Source organism: Macaca mulatta, chromosome 14, assembly GCF_049350105.2.
Source record: "Macaca mulatta isolate MMU2019108-1 chromosome 14, T2T-MMU8v2.0, whole genome shotgun sequence".
NCBI classification, from domain to species: Eukaryota; Metazoa; Chordata; class Mammalia; order Primates; family Cercopithecidae; genus Macaca; species Macaca mulatta.
This window is the reverse complement of record NC_133419.1, coordinates 38,719,650-38,741,789: the sequence shown is the minus strand read 5'-3', so window position 1 is coordinate 38,741,789 and position 22,140 is coordinate 38,719,650. Positions and strand designations below refer to the sequence as shown.

The 22,140-nt window shown below is 34.3% G+C and overlaps 2 protein-coding genes across 2 annotated transcripts in view; one reads left to right on the top strand and one right to left on the bottom strand.

Moving 5' to 3' along the window:
- ANO3 (anoctamin 3) overlaps window positions 1-22,140 on the top strand; it is a 335,023-nt gene that overhangs the window by 222,761 nt on the left and 90,122 nt on the right. The window contains 2 exon segments of the mRNA NM_001265904.1: window positions 2,503-2,599; window positions 8,582-8,642. Of these exon segments, the coding sequence (NP_001252833.1) occupies window positions 2,503-2,599; window positions 8,582-8,642 (158 nt within the window).
- On the bottom strand, window positions 7,893-21,355 carry MUC15 (mucin 15, cell surface associated). Its single transcript, XM_001091253.5, has 4 exons — window positions 21,133-21,355; window positions 13,969-14,700; window positions 11,956-12,105; window positions 7,893-10,079 (listed from the first exon to the last, which is right to left on the bottom strand). The coding sequence occupies exons 2-4, from the start codon at window positions 14,660-14,662 to the stop codon at window positions 9,919-9,921; spliced, it is 1,005 nt and encodes a 334-aa protein (XP_001091253.4). The 5' UTR covers window positions 14,663-14,700; window positions 21,133-21,355; the 3' UTR covers window positions 7,893-9,918.

Below are 22,140 nucleotides of genomic sequence, written 5' to 3'. Positions count from 1 at the left end.
ATCATATGGTAGTTCTATTTTTGATTTTTTGAGAAACCTCCCTACTGTTTTTCATAGCAGTGGACCATTTTAGATTTCTACCAGCAGTGTGCAGGATTACAATTTCCCCACATTCTCACCAATACTTACTTTTTTTTTGTTTTTTTTTAAGGAATAGTAGCAATCCTAACAGGTGTGAGGTGATTTTTTTATTGTAGTTTTGATTTGCATTTCTCTGATGATTATGTATGATTTTAAAAGCAATGATCTATCCATGATGCCCTACTGGTTTTCCTTAAACCTAGTTTCACACTTTTCTCAAAAAAAGTGTACCATAAAGCAAATATTTTATCTTCCATTCTTTATCATGTTAGCTGGATTATAAGGAAGCATGAGGACCCTCAAGTGAGTGGGTCCAAACATCCACCCCAATATGGAAAATTTCTCTCTACTTTTATCTTTAATTGGTAGTAACGATGATTTCTTTGGAATCACACTTGATGTGTATATGTAGCAATAAATACAAAACAAAAGAAAACCACAGTTTGAGTGATTGTTTAGATTGTCAAGCACTGCAGAAGAAATTAAGAAACACTCATGATGGGAACTCTCCCTTCCTCTAGTGGTTAAGCAAAGTCAAAGAAACTTGTGATACTCTTAAATATTTTAGACTAAAAAATGTCAAAAGTTGTGTGATGTTTTTTGTGTATCATGTATCAAGTTGAGCTTTGAGTGACTTTCAGAAAATGAATGTAATGATTCTACAGTAAAAAGATTCTGGAATTCTAGACTTGGTGCTTCAATAAATCTGAGCTTTTGATTGACCCCATTTGGAAATTGAGAAAGATTATGTCGTATAAACAAACTTCAATACCTTTTTAGTATAAGATTCTAAAGCAGGACAAATTGTATCATTTGTGAAACAATGAATTATGTTAAAAAGCTCATTTCAATTTTTTTTTTTCACGAAGTGTGTTAATAGTTCTTATTCCTACAAATTACTGGTATTGACACAAGAGGAGATACAGTCTTCTCTTTCTTTTTGGTTTTTAATATGTATATTTTACCTGCTTTCTCCTACCTTCTGTAGACATCCTGATTACTAGTAAGATGATGAGTGTGAAAGTAGAAGAGCTATAGTATATGTAAGACCCATTTCATCATTGTGATCATTAATAAATTATTACTTGATAGAAAAGTTCCCTTAAACTATGAAGCAAACTTTATCTCTCTTTTAGATATAGTTGATGGAGAACTGGATCTACAATCAGAAAACTTAAGCTTGGGGTCCTTGAGGTACCTCTAGCTAGCTCTATAACCTTGAGCAAGTTCCTTAAATTGAACATTGTTTTTCTCTTTTTACTGGAGATAATTGCCGTTACCCGAGATTGGAGTAAAGACTAAACAATTTGACAAACATAAATTCATCTTGCCCACTGTAAAGCATTATGTCACTATGTGGTATTATTACTTAACTATTGATCCCCACTTTGGCTTGAGATTATATACCTCCCATACTTGAAATACACATTGAAATGCATTCTTTTTTTTTAGTTCAAGTACAAATGTGTAAAAACAAGAAATCTTGCTGTAAACATTGCTAATTAAACTTGAGTTAAGGGTTGAATCCAGACACATTTTCTAAAGCCTTTAAATTCCTCTCAACATTTCTAGAGAAGATTTAAAGACAGTTAATTCAGGGGATACTAAATGGGAAAGGGCCATATATGAGAGGAAAGCGCATAAAGCGTCCTGCAAATAAGTTGCTGAGAACTGTGAGTCTTTGAGGCTTTTCGGAAATGGTTACTGATGTGTTAGCGCTATCACAAAGTCATCTAAAATATATGCTGAGATTGTTTTAAAGGCAGTGGACATAAAACTGAAGAGATGTGTCATAAAGTTACATTCTAATAGAGAACATATTTATATAAATATAAACTATGGCATGTCATTGTGACAGTGTATGTCAAGACGATGCAAAAGACCCCAATAAACAAACATAAAAAAGCAACTATTTTAATCTCCGATGAACATTCTGCACCAACAATACGTACTGCAGTGGGTGTTATAAATTGTATGATCACCAGACTTGAGAAATCCAAATAGGTTTGATTCCAGCTCAGCCACTTCCAAGCCTGGGAGTTTGGCTAAAACTCCATTGGAGTTATATATACCTCACAAGATTATCCTGAGTGCCATGAAATCATGTATAAAAGTGTCATTGTAGACAGAGTTTCACCAGATATCACACAAGTGTAAAATATGGCCTGTTATCATTATAATTATCTTGACAACATTTTCTAAAATTAAAGAAGCAAACCAAAACTTTCGCATCACAAATACTCTGAAGTGTTTGAGTTGGAGTCACACCACAGTGCCCACCACTCCCCACTATTCCCATTGCTTCTCCTTTTCCTCTCTGCCTTGCTGCTTCCAACAGGATTTGCTGCAGGGGCGAAGTGAATTTCTAGTCACAGTTTCATGCTATGTTTTAATGGGGTTTTTTTCTTTTTTTTTCTCAAGCCAAGAAATTTGTAAAGCCACTGAAGTCTTTATGTGCCCTCTCTGTGACAAGAACTGCTCCCTGCAGAGACTCAACGACAGCTGTATCTATGCCAAGGTGAGTGTGGACCCTCGCATTCTCCTTCCTGAGCGGTACTGAGAAGCAGGCAGTAAGAAGTCCTCCAGTCAAAGTTAAGTGTTCTCAAGAGTTTCAACCATCATAAGTGCCATTGACAACTGAATAAAATGTCAGTCTGTTGTAATTACAAAGCAAGTATATTTTTATTTGAACATTTTTGTCTCCCTTGGTTTTTATAACTGATTTTTGCCACTGTAGATAAACATAAACTTCCACATGTAATTATATCTAGATTCTTTTTAAGAAACAGTTACTTCTATTGCTGTTTACTAAATTTGTATGTTACATGAAAACTTACGAAGTTAAAATACTTCTATTGGTACAGAGAAAATGAAATAACATTCAAAAAATCCCAAAATTGCTGCCTATTAGAATTACCTGAAGGGCTTTTAAAACTCCTGAAACTCAGATCAACCCCAGAGCAATTAAATCAGAACCTTTGGGATTGGAACATAGCTATCAGTATATTTCAGATTTTCCTGGGTGATTTCAGTGTTCCTCCAAGTTTAAGAAACACTGAATTCTACATTATTATTTTTGTTTGTAAAACAGTTTTATAGAAGTATAATTAACATGTAATGAAATATACCTATTTAAAGTGTATGAGTTGATACATTTTGTTATATGCGTGCACCTGTGAAACCATTAGCATAATCAAGATAATGAACACATCATCTCCAACATTTTCTTCACGCCCTTTTAATCTCTGCCTCCCTGACCTTCCCCTGTGCTCTAGCAGCCGACTGCTTTGTATCGTTATAGATACATTTGTATTTTCTAGATTCTTGTGTAAATCGAATCATGTATTTATGTATTTTCTTCTGACTTCTTTCACACAGCGTATTTATTGAGATTCATTCATAATGTAGCATTTATCAATAGATCATTTTTATTGCTGAACATTATTCCATAATATCTATACCGTTTATTTCTTTACCTATTATCAAAATTTTTGATTGTTTCAAATTGTTACCTATTTTAAACAAGTTTTCTATTAATATTCATCTACAAGCCCTTGTATGGACAAATGCTATCATTTCTCTTGGGTAAATATCTAGGAGTAGACTGGTTAGATCACATGGTAGGTATATGGTTAGCCTATGAAAACCCTGCTAAGCAAAACCTTTCCTATGTGTTTATACCTTTTACATACCCACCCATGGTATATGAGAATTCCAGTTTTCTGTGTAGTCACCGAGCCTCATTGTGGTCAATCTTTATGAATTTTAACAATTCTAAAGCTCTTTCTGTGTATGCTACCCAAGTCACTATGCATAATGAGGGTTTCAGTGGCTGATGGGACCAGGCACTATTCCTGACTCCAGTCTCTCAAATGGCACTTTCCTTAACAGATGGTTTCCTTGCATACATGCTCATGGGTACTGCCTAGGTCGTTCTTCTCTACACCCTGAGAACTCTTTAAGGCAGTAATCTGAGTAGTAATAAAGTGAACATTGTTCGTTTTCTGTCTCTCATTGCCCTTTGTTGCCTGATGTCTACCATCTTGTAATCTGTTGTTTTATAAATTTTGTGCATTTTGGGGGTGTTTCCAGCATAGAGATAAAATCAATCCTTCTTACTCCATCATTTCCAGAAGTGGAGATCTCCATACAATTAACTTTGACAAGGCTGGGTGCAAAATCCAAAGCCACTCAATGTCCTTACTACAAGAACATAACTTAGTAAAGTTAAAGTCTGTTTTGTTTATACTTTAATTTCAGAATAAATGTTTAGTTTTTCATTCTTTTAAATGTTCCATAAAGATGATAGGGACTTAGAAACATGGTTATCTTGTTTGGAGGCAGCATTTTCTCATCACTTTTTGCTAGAACCAAGTGTGTTAAGAGTTGTTATATGTATATACATATGTCTCTCTCCTAGCCTATGTATTTTAGACTTATAACAGCCTAGAAACGCCAAAAATATACAGATACTTCTTCTTTCACTTGGACATATCTAATAACACACACTGGCATTATTTTAACACTGAAGACAAGAAATATCCACATATGGCAGAGTGATAAAGTGAGGAAGCCGTCCAAGGAAACACTACATCTAGGGTGCTTTTGTCATTGTGCAGTAAATACATCTCTTCTTTTCTCAACAGAGAAAGGTACATTTAAGGACAGGGATGACTCACAAAGAATTCACTTAATAACTTGTATAAGGAAAGTGGAAAAGTTAGCTTGCAAAGGAGAATATTGCCTCATGGAAGAATGTAAGAAATACAACCCACTAGGATGAAATGTCTTTTATTTGTTCCTCTAAGATAAAATGTAGCTACTTGTTTTATACCTTAAAAATAAGAGTTCCTCTTCCCTTACTGGATGGAAATCAACAATCTATTTTACTATAAATTTTCATATTTAAATATCTCATAATTTTTCGATGGGTAGAATCAGATGTAAGGGAGCAGATTTTTGCCAAAGGTACAAGCCAACAAATCTAGGATCATCTAGAAGCAAAATCACCTGGACACGTGATCTAGGGAGTTCTCAATTCAGTTCCTTACAGAATCCATTACTGCTTGTGACAAATAAAAGGAAATCAAATTTTCCGTATTATATTGAAAAGGACGTGTGTACATGTAATTTCCCCTTTATAATTTCAATGATATGTCTGCATGAAAATAACTGGTCCTATCATATTATAAATATTAATATTTAAGTACATTAATGTTTCCTTTCATGACTACTTTTATTTTAGTACTTAAAATAATTGGAATTAGGATATTTTTGCAATTAAGTAATTTCGTGATATTTTCACTGATACTATGTTGTCAAACCCTATAATGCTAGGAATTCTCATCTAAGGTAAAATAATTAGCTAGAAGGTCCTAAGCTGTTTTTCATATAATTAAAAAATGACCCAACCCCTTGAACTTAAGTCTTATTCAGAGTAATTTTCTTAAAGAAAAACTTGTTTAACATTTACTCAATACCCAGTGTGAACCTCAGGCTGTATACTGATTTGAGGTTACAACAGAAGCAGAAGAGAAGCTGTTCTTTTCAAGAAACTTCATTGAAAAGAAAAAGAGTGTGTATAAGACTATACATCCGATCATCTAGAACATTTGTGATAAAGCAGGTTTCTGGACCCCAATTCCTGAAATTTAGAATCAACTGGTCAAGGGTGAGGCCTAAAACTCTCTATGTTAACAAGCTCCTCAGGTGACTCTAATTTCTAGGACCAAATTTTTAAAAGATACGTGGAGAATAGTCTGATCAATACCTATTTTTTATGTAGCTTCTGCTCAGGTCCAGCAAATGAAATGGTTATTCAGGTTTCACCCTACCCAAGAGTTAAGGAATGAGGGAGTGAAAGGGCATGACCTCCAGCTTCAATTCTGACTCCCTGCCCTCCAAGTCTCCAGTAATAGCTCTGCGTACATGGTTGAATCTGCCAAGGAGTCACCTTGTTCTCCTTATCCTGGAGGGACTTTAGTGGGATATAAGTGGCATTTTTCAGAGCCTTATGTTTTTCTGAACCTATAAAGCAATTTTAGAGCAAGACCCAGCAGGTATAATGCAGAAAACATAGACTTTCAGCTTCCAGCCTAATAAGAAAGCTATCTCTTTAACAGTACCCACATTTTTTTATTTGTAGCCACACTCAGCTCTTCAAGAGAAATCAGGTGTCAAAGAAATTGGACAATGTGTACTTAAGCTTTGAAGCTAAGTTTGTGACCTTCTTTATATGTTATGCCTAGTCACATTAACAGTGTTGAACATAACGCTTGCCATGGGCCCTCCATTCATAAAGGCAAGCTGTTTTTCTAATAGAATAATTCCATGTATTACATATGTAATTATATATGGAGGACAAGATTCTTTTTGCTTTTAGAAAAATCTTCTATGCTGCTTATGGAATTTTCTCAATATTTTAGTTGGGGTTTCTTCAATGTAATAAGTGTTCTTATCCTATTAGACAGAACGCTACTTATCACTTAATTCTCCTGTCAGTCACCCGTGATCTAAACTTGAGCCATTTCACAATAAGCTTGACTCTTCCTTCGCTCTTTTTCCCATTTTCATTCAGCAGCTCATATGTCAGCACCCTAAATAAAGCCCTTAACACCTCAAGCTATAACCACCGACTTCAAGAGCTGTTCTTGTTGTCTCTATGATCTCCCATATCATAATACATCCCATGTGTAATAGCTTGGTAAATCTAACACATGATTGAACATGGTTGTACTCTTCCTTAGAGCAAGTTCTGAAGTCTTCTCTAATGCTCCTTCTAGCTTTATCTCTCATTAGATGTATGTAATCCCACATTACAAGAATATTACATGTACTCCAACTTGATCTCATGAAGGTGTTTCTAAACTGTTAATGTTTAAATTTATTGACTTAAAATGCCTGAAAGATTTGTTAGCAAACCCAGTAAGAAAAAAATTGAGAAGCACTTTAAAGGAAAATACTACACAAACCATGACAAGTTCATGCAACACAATTGTTACTAAGGATGGTTTTTTATTTGCCACTTTTCTAAAAGCATGGCTATTTCTAGAGCAGGGGAGAGCCATTATTTCTTGGTGACCTTTAAATCCCCACAGTCTGTTCTAACACTCTTAAGAGACTGTTTCCTGTATGATGTTGGTTTACAAAGGAAAACAGACAGCTGTTCAGCAGTTCAGCAGCCTCAGGTGTCTCTGTTGGACGTCTTGAGAAAAAAAAAATTCTTGATTCCCTGCTGGGTATAATTTTATGAGCTCTGTGGGATAATTTCTTTATGATCCTTTTCTCTCCTGATATAAAAGTACACTGATGATTGTTTTGAAAACCAATTTTGATATTCTTTTTTAGAAATACCATGCCTTAACCAACAATGAATTTTAGAGGCATATGGGACATTTTGCACCTATCCACCAACCTTCAAAGGGAGCACTTCTTTTCTATGATGATATTATCAATAATGCCACATTATAGAAAAATACGTTTTATGATGACTTGCTTTACGTATATTTTTCAGTGTGTTCCAGATGTTACAACTGAAATATACATTACTGTTATTTTAATGCTCTCATTGAGCACCCTCTGGATGTCAGATTGAGCAAGGACACCATTCCATTCCAACTTTCCTTATAATACTGTACTTTAGCCCATGATTGTCCTTACCCTCCTGTGAGGACAATGCCCCTATTTTCTCTATAGTTTCTATGGAATTTTTGTGCTGGCCGAACATTTTTTGCCTTCACTGTGTTAGTTTAATTTCTCTCACTAAGTTACATATATACTGAGGGCATTATGCAAATGCAAACAAGCAAAGGTAAATTGAATTTATACTTTATTAAAATCAAACAATACTTACAAGCCTTAAAATTTGATTCAATAACATTATAAAACTATGCATCCTTCTTTATGAAGTTTCAGTTATCTGATTATAAAACACTTTGTTTCATGAGTATCCAGTGATTTATGAAACTTTTGAAACAAATTAAGATGGGATATATTACATCTTATAGCCATTACTGGACCCATCCTACATTTTGAAAGACTAAGAGAATAGAGTTAGCTATTGGAAATGCTGGCTCACTGGAAGAATCCTGCATTTTCCAACTTCCCCACTCCTAAACATTTTGCTAACAGGAATTGCAACTAGGAATGCCTCAACTGAAAAACTAATTTCATACAACTTTCATTGTAGTTTGACAATCTGTGACCCACAAATACTTCCATAGGATGGTAGAATTTTTTATAATTAGAAATGATGGTGGGGTATAAAGGGAATCAAGAGAGGAGAGAAGAGGGCTAATATTGTTTCTTTACCTCTCCCCATGAGAAAAATCGTGTGAAATTGATGCAGGACCCATGAAAGGATTTCATATATAACATTTCCATACTATAAAATAATATGATTCTATTTGAGAAAAAATCATAGTACCTGAGTGCAAACAGTATTCACTGGATTATTATAATCAATTTGCATGACTAATATTTCTGTTTGTTTTCTCCTCAGGTGACATATTTGTTTGATAATGGAGGGACAGTCTTCTTTGCTATTTTTATGGCAATATGGGGTAAGTACTTTCTACATTACTTTCCATCCCTTATTTTCTGAAGCTGTTTCTGTGTTTCTACACACACACACATGCGCGTGCACACACACACACACACACACACCATGAATCAGTTCAAAAATAAAGCCTCTAGGTTGGTACTTGCTTTGTTTGCTCTCTTCATACATTCACTGCTTCTTTAGGAATTTAACTCTTGATCTCATCCTCTAATCTCTAAAACCTAGACTTTCCTACATCAAGGAACATATTTTTTCTATGAAAGGCAGGTGGTAATTAAAAACAAACTGAAACATACTAGAATCCAAATTAATCTTCTTATATTATTGCTTATGAAACTGATGCTCATTAAAAAGTTATTTGATATTTCCATTCATCTTTTTTAACCTTATAGTTCACACATTTAAAGATACAGAATCTATTCCATTATGATTGAGCAATAATGTCTAATATAAGAAATCTAGTTCCTATCTAACAACTTAAAACTGTACAAATTATGTACAGGTATATTCTTTGGTTAACTTTTTTTTTTTTTTACCATGATTCTCATTGAGTTTTTAAGGCACCCAAATAATTGAAGCCTAAGGTATATTAAGACAAGTTAAAATTCCCAAAACCTTTGAAGACTTTTAAAGAAGCTATTACTTTCCTGGGTAGGGTCAGCTTTCCCGCCATGGCCCCGTTGAGTGCAGTCATTGTCAGCTTGGCAACTCAAGGGGCTGATCATGTGTGTGCTGATCTAGAAAATTATAATGTACTAGAATAAGGTCTCTAATTTCTATTGCCTCAATTTCCCAGTGACAGGAACTCTAGGCTATGTCCTCTTTTTAGCTTTAAAAAGCACCCTTTCAATTTTCGTTTAAGAACATGTAATCTTGAATTATGGCACTAGGGCTGCAGGCAGAGCAGTAAAGAGTCAACTTCAGTGTTTAAGAATTTCATGGTGGAATAATTTTTATTATTAAATTATCAGGCAGGGCTGTAATGGTGAAATCTTTTAGTTTTATCTGATTACACAAATATTTTCTACTAAGAAAATAATACTAAAATACAAATTAAGGCTACTTAGTAAATGCCTCAGGTTGGCCAAAAATTGTAAGAAAGAAAACCTTTGGATGATACATCCTGTCTACATTTCTGCTACTGGTCTCCTGCTTTTATGATTCTCCTTGGCAAAATCCACATGACAGTAATTTTGTGTAACCTTCTGAAAGATGAATTTGTCAAAAGGCTAGGATGTAGACGACACTTGCTGTTTGACGCCTTTTTCCTTTTAGTTCTATACGGAAGTGCGAAGTGGAGGTATGTCATCCATAGGAATGCCATCACGTGCATTTTCTTGACTTTCTGGCATGGCTGAATCATTCAAATTTGGATTGTAGTAGCTAGAATTCCCAAAACTCACATCATAAGGTTCCGGTGCATTGTCTAATCGCAGAACTAAAAAAGGAACAAAATAATATTGTTTCACAATGATACTCGGACAGATTCACGTTCAGACATCCACCAAAGTATAGGAATTATTCTAGATGAGAAAATAAGTAGAGTTTTATATGGGCTTTTTAGATTTTAATTTTAAAATTTTAAATAAGTAGCTGTTTTTCAAGCTTCATTTTTTATAAGATTAAGAGTACAGTTTTACTTCCAAAATTTTACTGTTGATGGACTCAAAGTAAAGGAACTGAAGAAGAGACCACTATAGTATATCAATACCTTGTATAAGGAAGTGTAGACAATGCCTCATTGACTTTTGAATCTTATGATTTCAAAGCCTTGTCAATATGTTCAGAATTCGTCACTTCTGGTGTAAATTTTTTTAAGTGAAGTCAATAATTTTTAAATTAATGTTATTATTTTACCAAATATCTCAGTATCTTGATGGCTAAACCATTTAAGGTGGGGGAGATAACAAACATTTGTGGGAGTTTATGTTTTCTTCTGATCCATTCAAGTTACCATGTACTTGAGGTTTTCTGACTGTTGATGTGGAAATTTAGTTTTCTTTTTAAACAAATAGTCATTATTTCCTAAAGATCTTGAATTCATTTTCAAAAAAAACTGGACATGCACTTGGTATCTTAAAGTACTACCAGGAATAACTAATTGTTAATTAAATTAGTAAACTATTCACTTAGGCATCATCATTTGCTTATCTACTTATTCCTCTAGCCATCTGTTTACAAAGGAACCTTAGGTCTTTGGGAGAGGTGTCTCAAAGCTGTTTTTGATGGACAAAACAGTTGTTGTGATTGAGTTATTCCTTTATGCCTCTATCACTGCAGTTTAGATTGTATCAATTTTTGATAAATTGAGTTTTTGCATGAGATTACATGTAAAGACAAGATAAAGGTTAAAAAATGGATTGAAAACCACTGTTATAAATCCTATCCTTTAATTTTGAAGAATGGTACTTTTTGTTTTGTATTAGTTCCTAGAAACCCATAATCAGAATTCAGTTACATTTATAATTAACAGATTTGGTTCAGAATATGAGAAATATATCAGTCATATCTGAACTCATTGAAACTCAGATTCAGTAAGACTTCATCAATGGGACTCACCAGAAGCATTTAACTATTTGTTATGGTGACAAGAATCCCTTGTGCAAACCAGAAGACAGATTTTTTTTTCCCTGAAGTATAAAACTACAGATGAACCAAACATTAAATCAAATATCAAATTGATATTATATTATTAAAGCACAAACTGACAATTTTATTTTTAGTATACATATTTCTCATTCATAGATATTATGATTGGCCTTTTCCATCATGTGAGTGGAAAATTCCTGAATTAAGGTACAATGTGAGTTTATGTGTGCAAATATGCAACTTTTAGATACTTTGTTTTAGAGCCTCATTAAGATGGTTAATGGAGGACTGCTGTTTCTGTATAAACTTTAAAAGAGCTCCAAATTAGAATCAATCTTTGTTCAAATTACTGCTACTTAGTGATCTCACAATGGCAAGGAATAGCTCTGCTTTCACTTGCTAACCAAACTGGTCATTTTTTCCTTAATGTTCTACCATTCATTATCTTCCAATTTTATACATATGTTTTAGATTCTTGGATTATGATTTAAAACCAATTTTGATGCAATGAGTAACACTTCAAATGTTTTTTAAATTTCACTCACAGGTTTATAATTATTTTGGTTTTGTTCTTTGATAAACAGAAGATGGATCAGAATAAGTCTTCAGTTTATTCATTCATATGAATTCTTTTGGAATTACCTTCTAGGCAATGCAGTGTACATTGACATCCTCATTTAATTAAAACCACTGTACCCAGGTGAAGTATTGAAAATAGCTTTTACCTGGTTCATTTCTGTCGTCATAAAGTCGCCGATGGGAAAATGAATCCGTTTTCCTTTTTCCACACAACAAGTAGCCAACAAGAGTAAGCAATGAGACACCCAGAATAGCACCTAAAATGGCCCCGAATACTATTCCTGTATTTCTATTTTCTACAGGACAAAAAAAATTTAAAGAAATATAAAATAGTTATTCAAAGTACCAAAATCCATACATGTTAACTTTCTTTATACCAAAGAATGTTTAACATTTAAAAATTAGATAATAATGTGTTTGTGTGTGTGTGTGTGTGTGTGTGTATGTGTTTTATAAAGTACTGTTTGGGATATATTGGTAAACGTATTTGTTGATAAAACCACACTTCTAATTTTTAATTACATTGAAATACTTCTAATTCTTAGCTCTATAACTGTGTCTTGTTCTTATTAACATCAATAGCACTGAAATGCCATGTGTATACTCCATTAAGATCTAATATCAGTGTTGAACTTTAATGATAAAATGAACTTTGCACTTGTTTCTATAAATAATTCAAAGGTGAAAAGCCAATAGGAGTGAGTGGGTAATAGAAAATGAAAAAACAAGTAAGAAGTCACTGCAAGGAAAAATCAGTGTATCCTGATAGAGCTTATTTCTAAATACCACAAATAAACCAAGGCAAGATAACTTCAGTGCCTTGCATATCAAGAACAGTTGTCTAGGCCTGAGCTTAAGGGAGTTCAAAATTTCACTGTATTATTATTTTCACTCCGTATCTTATTTGAAGGCTAAATTTTCAATAAACTAAGTGTTCTCTGAACTGAAATTTAGTACATTTCTCTTTTTTTTCTTCTCTTTTCTTGAGGTACTCATTAATTAGGTAGCAAAGGGTCTTGCAGGGTCTCTGATTCTATATAAAATCTCATTTCTAAAAAAATTAATTTTCATGTTGGAGTACAGTAAAATTGGTAGTGAAATAAAAGAGAAGTAAGCTAACTAAATTTTGTTTTTACACAAAATAGCAATGGTAAGAGTAAGTACTCAGTATTCTCAATATGTATATTAGGTTTAGATAGACTAAAAGAGAGGAAGTATTTTTTTAAATGACAAGATATGTTAAAATCATAAATGTACATATACAATATATTGATCATGGTGTTATAAAAAGCCTAGATTTCAGAATTCAAAACTTTTCATACACACTGGCAACAACATTCACATAGGAATTTGTATATATGATTTGGTTTTTACATTATTAATATAATCCTTAAGTAAGCCACACTGGAAGTGAGTTCTTGAAGGAAAACAAATTATTAAAAAAACATTTCAAGGGGGGAAAATACATTAGATCTGAAAAAACAAAACATTAATGAATTATTGAAACTTAGTTATCTTTTTTCATTTTATGGAAAAATGTAAAACCATTTTTATGTTTCAAATGGAAAAGCTTGATGTAATCCTTGAATGAAACATAAAAATGTCCACATAATAAATTGTCTGTGATGGTGACAATTTATAAATTCATTACTTTGTTCAACTTTTTTAAAACTCATATATATATACTCATATATAAAAAACATATATATGAACATATATATGTTCAGTTGTATATATATAAGCTTATATATATATGCTCATATAATTATATATATATATATGTGTAGTTAAATAGTAGTCACATGAGCATGTGGAATTTCAGGTAGTCTTCTCAAGATTCATTGAAAATTGTTACCTAGTATCTCAAAACTATACCATTGCTTTAGTCTCCATCTTTTCTTGAACTAACCTAACTTCGCATTTTGTCTCATTGTCTCCTTACACTCCCAAAGAGAAATGACTAGTATATGTTCATTGAAGCCCGAAAACCACTTCAGTATTTCTAATGACTATAATGATCATCCCTCAAAAGTGAGAAAATTCATGCTACTGTGTTCTCCTCTATTTTTCTAGCATGGTGATTCCTTAGACTTACTCTGCATGACTTATTTGGAATTTCAGTTTCACACCAAAGGAAAGTTAAATTCATTTATATTTACCTTTTTGGGGATCTGATGTATTTGGAAAGAGTTTTGAATTATTGGTGAATTTTAAAGTAGGCTGTAGAGTTGTTTTTTCTTGATAGGGAGTAAACCCAGTGAAGCTATCACTGTTTGTGGTAAGCCATCCACTTGGTTCCACTATCAAGGGGGTCACAGATGGAGAAGCTGGTTCTGAAGAGAGGATGCTAACTGTAATGGAACTGTTATCGGGAGTTTTCACGGTGTCATTGACCAAAGACCAAGTGAATTTTTCTGAAGACAGAGCAGGTGTAGCATTGGGATGTGCTGAGATGGGCAAAGGATCTTCATCTGCTATAGGTGCATTCCAAGGCAATTTAGAAACAAAGCTATGGATCAAGGGAGGGCTTGTGGAAATGGTGGGTGTGGGTTTTAGACTGCCCAAAGAATGCTCAGCTGACGAGTTACTGGAGAAATCTGTTATTCCATGGCTTTTGTTTGGTAGATTCAAAGGAGGAGAATGACTCGCCTTGATATTTGAGGTGGTTATATTTTCTTTATCGGAGTTTAAGTTTGCTTCACTTTCCAAAGAAATAGGTTTATTTTCCATTGTTTTAAAAACTTCTGCAGTGCTCTGTGTTGTGTTTATGCCTTGATTTTCTTTTCCATGGCTCCCCGATAGAAGTGAATAAAACAAAGTTGAAATCAACAGAATTTTGGCTAAGGTCAACATTGTAGGCTTCTTTGGTATTGGTTTTTTTTGAAAGGAATCTGAAAGAAAATAACCATCATTTGAATACCTTAATAAAATATTCTGAGTTTTTAAATGGATCTATATATTTTAAAGTAATAAAAATCTAGACATCATATAGACATGATAATGTCATATTTTTATTCCAAAATTGCTTATTTTGGTTATGTACTTAAACTAGTGCCATTGAGTACTACTTTCCATGTAATCTTTCTTCCTTTGTTGCTTCTAGGGAAATGCCATGCAAAAATTTTCTCAAGCTATACACTGCTATTTCAAAGACCATTTAGCTTGGGAAAAGGTGGAAGAAAACCATAAACACCCACCCACTCACACACATATATTTAAAACATGTATATGAGCTGTTAAGTAAAATTTTTAAAATATTGTAAATATAGACCATGTAGAGCTGGCTGATTTCTTCAATCTATTTAAGAAAACACATTCTTTATAAAGATGTCATTTGAAATATTTATTATGAAAATGACATTACTGATTATACATTAAATGCACCATATATTAGGTTTTTTAAAGTGAGTCAGTCAAGAATACCCCTGAATACATTTTATTAGTATCTAGTTTGAATTACTTGAATTTGAATATATCCCTTTTCCACAATACTTTTCACTTCATGATGTCCTTCTTGCTACTTAATCCCTAATTGGGGAGATTCAGAAGTCTTCTAGATTTAAGGATATTCTTTAATCTTATTCTCTTATTTTATAAAAGAAGAACATGTTTGGGTGTGTGTGTGGAAAAATATGCTAGATAATTGCAGATTGGGTCCTGATCGCCAATCCAGGCACACCATTCTGCCTCCTAAGTGTGAAAGTACCAGAATTCATAAATAGGGTGATATAGAAAAATGTTTTGAAATCAGATTTATATTAAAATTCTGGCTTCTGATACAAATAACTCATGAAAAATAATCATCATAATAAGCAGTCGCTTTTTAATCATTATAATAAACTAACTTCAGAGTGTTGTTCTGATGACTGAATGGGCTGACTTAGGTAGCAGCACTCTAAACAATATCTAGCCTAAAGTAAACACTTAATAAATGCTAACCTCCATTTAATATTCAAATATAATAATATATCTATAGCATCTTTTTGGTTACAAAGTTTACAGTATCATCTTATTTGATACAATCCCTTGATGTGGCAAGAATAGATTGTATTATGTCCATTTTGCAGATGAAGAAACTGAAGTTTACAATGGCTAGTAACAGAAGCTGGTAGATGGAAAAGGCAATATTTAAAGCCAAGTCATCTGACTCCAATCTCATAAGAGGCTAAAATTTGAAGTGCTTTTACTGGAAAATTTACTTTTTTAAAAAATTAGACTTTTATTTCTCAAGCAATAAAATCTGAGTACTAATTTCATGTTATTTGAATTGAACCTTGTTTTTCACTGAAAGCCTCCATGCTGACTGAGAGAGGAAAAGGGAGGAGGTACAACTGCTGTTACTTAGTTCTTTTATTGTGTGCCATTTCTCAACAGCTCTCTAAAATTTTTACAAATATTTTCAACCTTGTTGATGTGTCATTAGGGTCTACAGAGCTTCTAAACACTCCCACTAGTTATGTGTTGGTTTCAAGTACCAAGTCCCCTTTAACATAATGATTTTTCACATATGGTACAACGTAAATATATCTATAATATATGATAATTATCTTCAAAGTCTGATAGTTCTCTTTAAAAGCTTTTAGCAAGCAATTTCATAACCATGCACTTCCAGAATTGTAGACATATTGTATCTTCCATGCCCTATGGTTATCACTTAAGAAAAACCTACTTAAAAAGAAAAGCAGGCAGACATATGAGGACGTTCATAGTGGCATTATTTATAAGAGCCTCAAACCTAAGTGTTCATTAGTAACAGATTGGATAATAAATGTGGTGTATTCAGATTGTGAAAATTGATGAGCTAGAGCTGCATGCAACGACATGGATGATTATCACAAACATAATGCAACACTTAAAACACCAGTTGTATTGTGTGATTTCAGTATATAAAGTTCAAAAACAGGCACAAAACTACATTGCTACAAATCGGGAAAGTGCTTTATTACTGGAAGGAAACAGACAGAATTGATTGGCTGGAGCATGGAAGGACCTTGTGTGCTGGTGATACTCTATTTCTCAACCTGATTGTGATTACGTAGGTGTTTGTATTTGTGATCATTCTGCTTATTGTTATTTCATTCACTTTTCTGTGACAACTAGGACATTTAGATTGTTCTAAAACTGTTTAACATAACTGGAAAGTATATTACTATTATGCATTTGTTATATCAGCTGCTTTACATGTTTTCTATTTAATGCTAATCAAAAATAAACAAATGATGAAGGGCTTATTAATCCCACTTTACAGATGATTAAGTGGGACATAAATAATGTAAGTAATGCGTCCAAGGACACATAGCTAGTAACTGAGAGAGCAGATTTGGATTCAAACCTTGACATGTCTGATTTAAAGCTAGTCAATATTCATCTTTGTAACATAAGTTGCAAAGGAATATAGAATTTGGTACACAGCTGCTTTTTAGAACTTCTTTCTACCATTACTTTTTTTTTTTTAAATACAGCCTCTCCAAATTTAATGATTTTAACCAGAGCAGTTTATAATCCCATTTTTACAAAACACTGAGAATATAAGTCTTTCTGTCTTCAGAGAACCCATTAAATACACTAAATATGCTTTTGCTCTAATATAAGAAAATCACAACAACTGTCTATTATGGTTTCTAGATGGATATCTTTACCGTGGAGTTTACAGATGAGCATTTACAAAGCATGAATGATTATCTCTGGCACCTGTAGTTGACCAATATTTACTTAAACTGATGCCTCACCTAGCACGTTTAAAATATAATTCATTTTAGTTTAAAAATAGTTACGTGTACCTTTTCAGAAACATCTCTCTCCCGTGAACTCTGCAAAGTTTACAGCAAACATAACGGTCCATTTCATTATCTTCTGCAAGTGATCTAATTTGTAAACCGTACTTGGCCACTATTTTCAACATTATTATGGCATTTGATTTATTTTCTCTATATCTAGTTGTTTTGCTATTTTTCTCTTCCTAATAAAGTGGTCACCAGTGGAGGGAAAAATGTCCTTAGCTGTTCTTCTGTTTTTCTTATAATATGATATGAGAGACATGGCATTGAGCTTTCATTCCCTGCCTGTAGTGAAAATCTACATATCAAGAGTCAATAAAGTGAATTCTGCTGTTCCTGTTTCACCTTGCCTGTGACATTGAATCACCAAGGGGATCTCTCATTCCTTTACCCAGCTTTTGATTGTAACTTGAAAACCTAGGGTATCAACACCCCAAACCTGCCCAGCACTCTGTTACTGCCTATAATTTATCTCCCAGGAAAAGGAGAGAAAGGGAAGAGAGGGGTAGTTCAGTATGTTGTGAATACTATTAAATATTTACAGTTTATTCAGAAATTGATACAGTTACAGATAAGGCTTTTGTGAAGACGGATTGTCCTGACATTGCAGTAGGGAACAAGTTTGCCTCTGCTGCCCAGCTTCTAGGAGAACCAGGTTACGCCACTTACTCAGGCCCCTTTCATCTTAAAGTCGTAGAAGCAGCCAGAAATTGAAGTCATCGCTATTCGGAACCCCACCATGAAATTTTGCTGGAGTAAGGTCCAGGAGATTTGGCCTAAGTTTGACCTCATGCTAAATGAACAAAGCGCTTTGCAAGGGACAAAAACCTAATAGAGGTGGGACAGCAACTCCAGAGGGCAACAAATGAAATCTATATATGTTTTATTTTTTGGTGTGCTTTCCTTTAGCCTTTCTCCATCTCTGGAGTTCAAATATCTAACTCTATGCTATATACTTGTTTTATAAAGCTGAAATGATGATGGATTATAGATGGTATGCCTGAGTGCGCCCAAGTTCATCTGTCAGCCAGGTGCACTGTGGGGGCAGACAGAAGGTGGGATGAAAGAAAAGTAGAATTGCAGAGGGAGAGAAATCAGGAGAACCCGATAACATGATTTCACCTCCTGACCTTTGCCTCTTTTTACATCTGGGTGGTAACTCCTAAGAGGAATTTTGAAGTTATAAAATAGAAACAGGTTTAGGATCATCACAAACTCGAAAAACTTCTAAGGGTAGAATTACTATAAAGTGAACAGAGAAAGAAAGGAGGATTTCCAGTTCCTTTGTGATACCTTAGGATTCTAAACTTTCCTGTATATATTAAATTTTTTCTGTTTCTAAAATTTCACTAGTTTTAAAATATACTTTCATAGTGTCACTGTTTTTAAACAACTCCTCTACACAGAGAGAATGAACACGACTTTCGCCTTCTTTGTTATTGGCACTGAAAGTGGTTTCACATTACTACTTTTGTATGGAGGGCTGCAGAAGGTGATGAGAAAAAACAAAAAACACCTCTGGCCAGTAAGGGAAGCAAACCCACATTCACTGTTCATATTTTTGCTTCCTCTTAAATGCATAAAGTCATTATTCTATCCAGGCTCTATGTTGAAATCGTGAGTCATACTTATTTTATACCAAGCTTTGGAAATAAGGAGATGTCCTGGTTTATGTCAGGTAATTAACCCATGTAAGGGCAAAGAAATGCTAGTCATTCCAAACAGAATCAAAATCAGAAATCCTAAATAGAATCATCAGTTCAGGTACACTGCAGGCATAATATAAAACATGCTTCTATAGTAAAATCACTGATGAGTATACATGGGGCTGCCTTTTCTCCAAGTTGCATTTGATCATTCTTACAGATCTTAGGCTACAAATTTTTTTTTTTCTTTCTTTTTTTTTTTTTTTTTTTTTTTTTTTTTTTTTTTTTTTTGAGACGGAGTCTCGCTCTGTCGCCCAGGCTGGAGTGCAGTGGCGCGATCTCGGCTCACTGCAAGCCCCGCCTCCCGGGTTCACGCCATTCTCCTGCCTCAGCCTCCTGAGTAGCTGGGACTACAGGCGCCCGCCACCGCGCCCGGCTAATTTTTTGTATTTTTAGTAGAGACGGGGTTTCACTGTGGTCTCGATCTCCTGACCTTGTGATCCGCCCGCCTCAGCCTCCCAAAGTGCTGGGATTACAGGCGTGAGCCACCACGCCCGGCTAGGCTACAAATTAAGACAGATGGGTTTTGTTTGTCTCTCTAAAGAAAACTCTGTCTGCCATGTAACTAACATCTCAGGAAGAACTTGAGTGTTACTCTGAGTGGCTTTTTCCAATGTTGGAAAAAGTATTTTTAGTTTCCTAAATGCAAGAGCAACAATAAATGAGGACTTTAGACTTCCTTCTAAAAATGCCTCTTTTATGAGGATTTTGGAAGGGTAACCAACTAGAAAAAGGATTGTGCCTGAGAAACTTAGGCCTCTCATTTTACTTTTATTTGATGTAAAAAGAAAGAAAAAATAAAAAAGAAAAGCCTGACTTTCTTTCAAGAAAAAAAAAAAAAAATTCAGAAGTTTGGGAACATTATTCTGGCTAAAGACTTAGGCTACAGAAACACAGGAAAAATGTAGAATTTGTCATACGACCCACTACCTTAGGGGTTTTCAGTAGTAAACTCCAATACTTAAATAATTAGTGATGGTGTCAAGCTTTGAAAGAAAGAATGTTTCTCTGAAAGAAATGTTCTAGATTGAAATTTTCAAGCATAGGGTTTCCAGCCTTCTGTATCATACTTTAATGTCTGTAGGAGCAGCCTCTATAGATTAAATAGAAAGTACATAAATGGAAATCAGCATCCTTTTAATAAAAAAGAGGCTTATATAGCCACAAAATGAAAATAATTTTCAGAAACTTTACCACATTTTCATTTCATAGGATGTTTTCTGTAGTAACTGATATAACCTTTTAGATTTCCAGTGAAAAACATGTACACATATGCTAAATAATTATATGTACTGTACAATAGTTTGCCAACTTTGTAATTAAGAAAACATTTGAAAAAGATGTATAGAAGCTTCTAATCTATTTTATTAGAGGATTTTTTTTCCAAAACTATTCTAATACTTAAAGCAAAAACCTCTAACACTTAAAGCAAAAACCTTTCAGCACAAATGCATAATTTAAATCTAAGATTCAATTTATATTCATGCTGCCGCTTCCACTTTAAGCATTTTGAAACCTTTACTAAGATCTGACTTAAGGAAATTCTATTTCACAGTCACGTATGTTTTAAATAAGGGTTTTATTTAACTCTTCTGCTGGTTCCGTAATCTAGCAAATTTAGCAGTAATTTTTAAAGCTAACTTATTTAAGAGTGCAAATACTCATTTGGAAGGTAATTACTTAATAAAACAACTACTTGTCTTTACAAGGATTGCTGTAGCTACTTGCCAGGCTGTTCTGTCAAAAGTTGAGACCACTGTGATTCTCTTTAGTAAATAAGGAAGAGAGAGAGTGGAGAGTGAAACAAAGAGAGAGACCTAAGTAACCATCACACACTTACCTTCAGGCTTAGGAGGTATTTACAATCAGGAACTGAAATATCACAGTTGTCCTGTCTGAAAGCAATCTGTCGTGCATTAGAGAAAACAGATGGGTTAAGTGTGACAATGTCGCACTGAGCAGGAGGGTGCCAGGGAAACAAAATTAGCTGGGGCTGGCTGTATCTTGCTTGTGTAACAGAGCGCCCAGGAACCTGACTGACCTGCTTCTCAGCTGTAAGCATTAAGATATCACCTCATTCAGGCCTTTAACAACAACAACAAAAGCCCAGCCCTCCAGTTTTCATAGGTTGATCGTTTTAGCTTTGGGACAAGGTATTACTCTCTCGTGAGTGGTAGCAAAACATGGGGCATCATTTCCCCCCGCCAAGTGAAAAAAAAGGACAAAGATTTTGGCAAAGTCATCTGGTATAGCAGGAATTTCTGACATGTGCTGGGTCCCCGCTCCTTGCAGGTGAGGAAACCAAACAAGTCATGCCCTGCAGTTGTTGCTCTGTGCCAGCCCCACATTCTCTTGAATCATAAACAATGTCTCTGTACTGTAGTTTCTGTACTGTACCCTATGTGTGTACTTAAAGCCTAAGTAGAGAAAATGTAGCCGGGTCAGTAGTGAGGCATCTATTCTGAGGTCCACTGAAATTGTTTAAGAAAGTCCTACCTAACACAGAGTGAATTAGTATGTATTGGGATCCCTGAGAACGCTGTGAGGTGTTACGTGAAAAATCATCATCATGACTGAGATTCGGTTTCTTGCTGACTTTCAGTAGTTTAGAGAGGAACTGGGGCCTGAGAATGGCCATGTGATCCTCATTTTTCCTAGGAGCCTTCTCGATTAAGTAGTTTCCACCCTGTGTGCTCTCTGCTTTTACTCTCACTTTAGAAGCTGGAGAATTTCAGAAGTGGCCAGGTAATGCTTGATTAAATACTAGAGTTGAATAACAACTTGGCATACTTCCTACACTTCCTTTCAGAGCTTATGAAAGGGAGAAGAGTGAAACTGGGATCTTCTG

Coding starts and splice junctions, on each gene's coding strand:
- MUC15 (XM_001091253.5), bottom strand. CDS start 14,662: ATGTTGACCTTAGCCAAAATTCTGTTGATTTCAACTTTGTTTTATTCA. Junction 12,106..13,968: donor TACATCAGATCCCCAAAAAG/GTAAATATAAAT, acceptor TTTGTCCTGTAG/AAAATAGAAATACAGGAATA. Junction 10,080..11,955: donor TGACGACAGAAATGAACCAG/GTAAAAGCTATT, acceptor TTCCTTTTTTAG/TTCTGCGATTAGACAATGCA.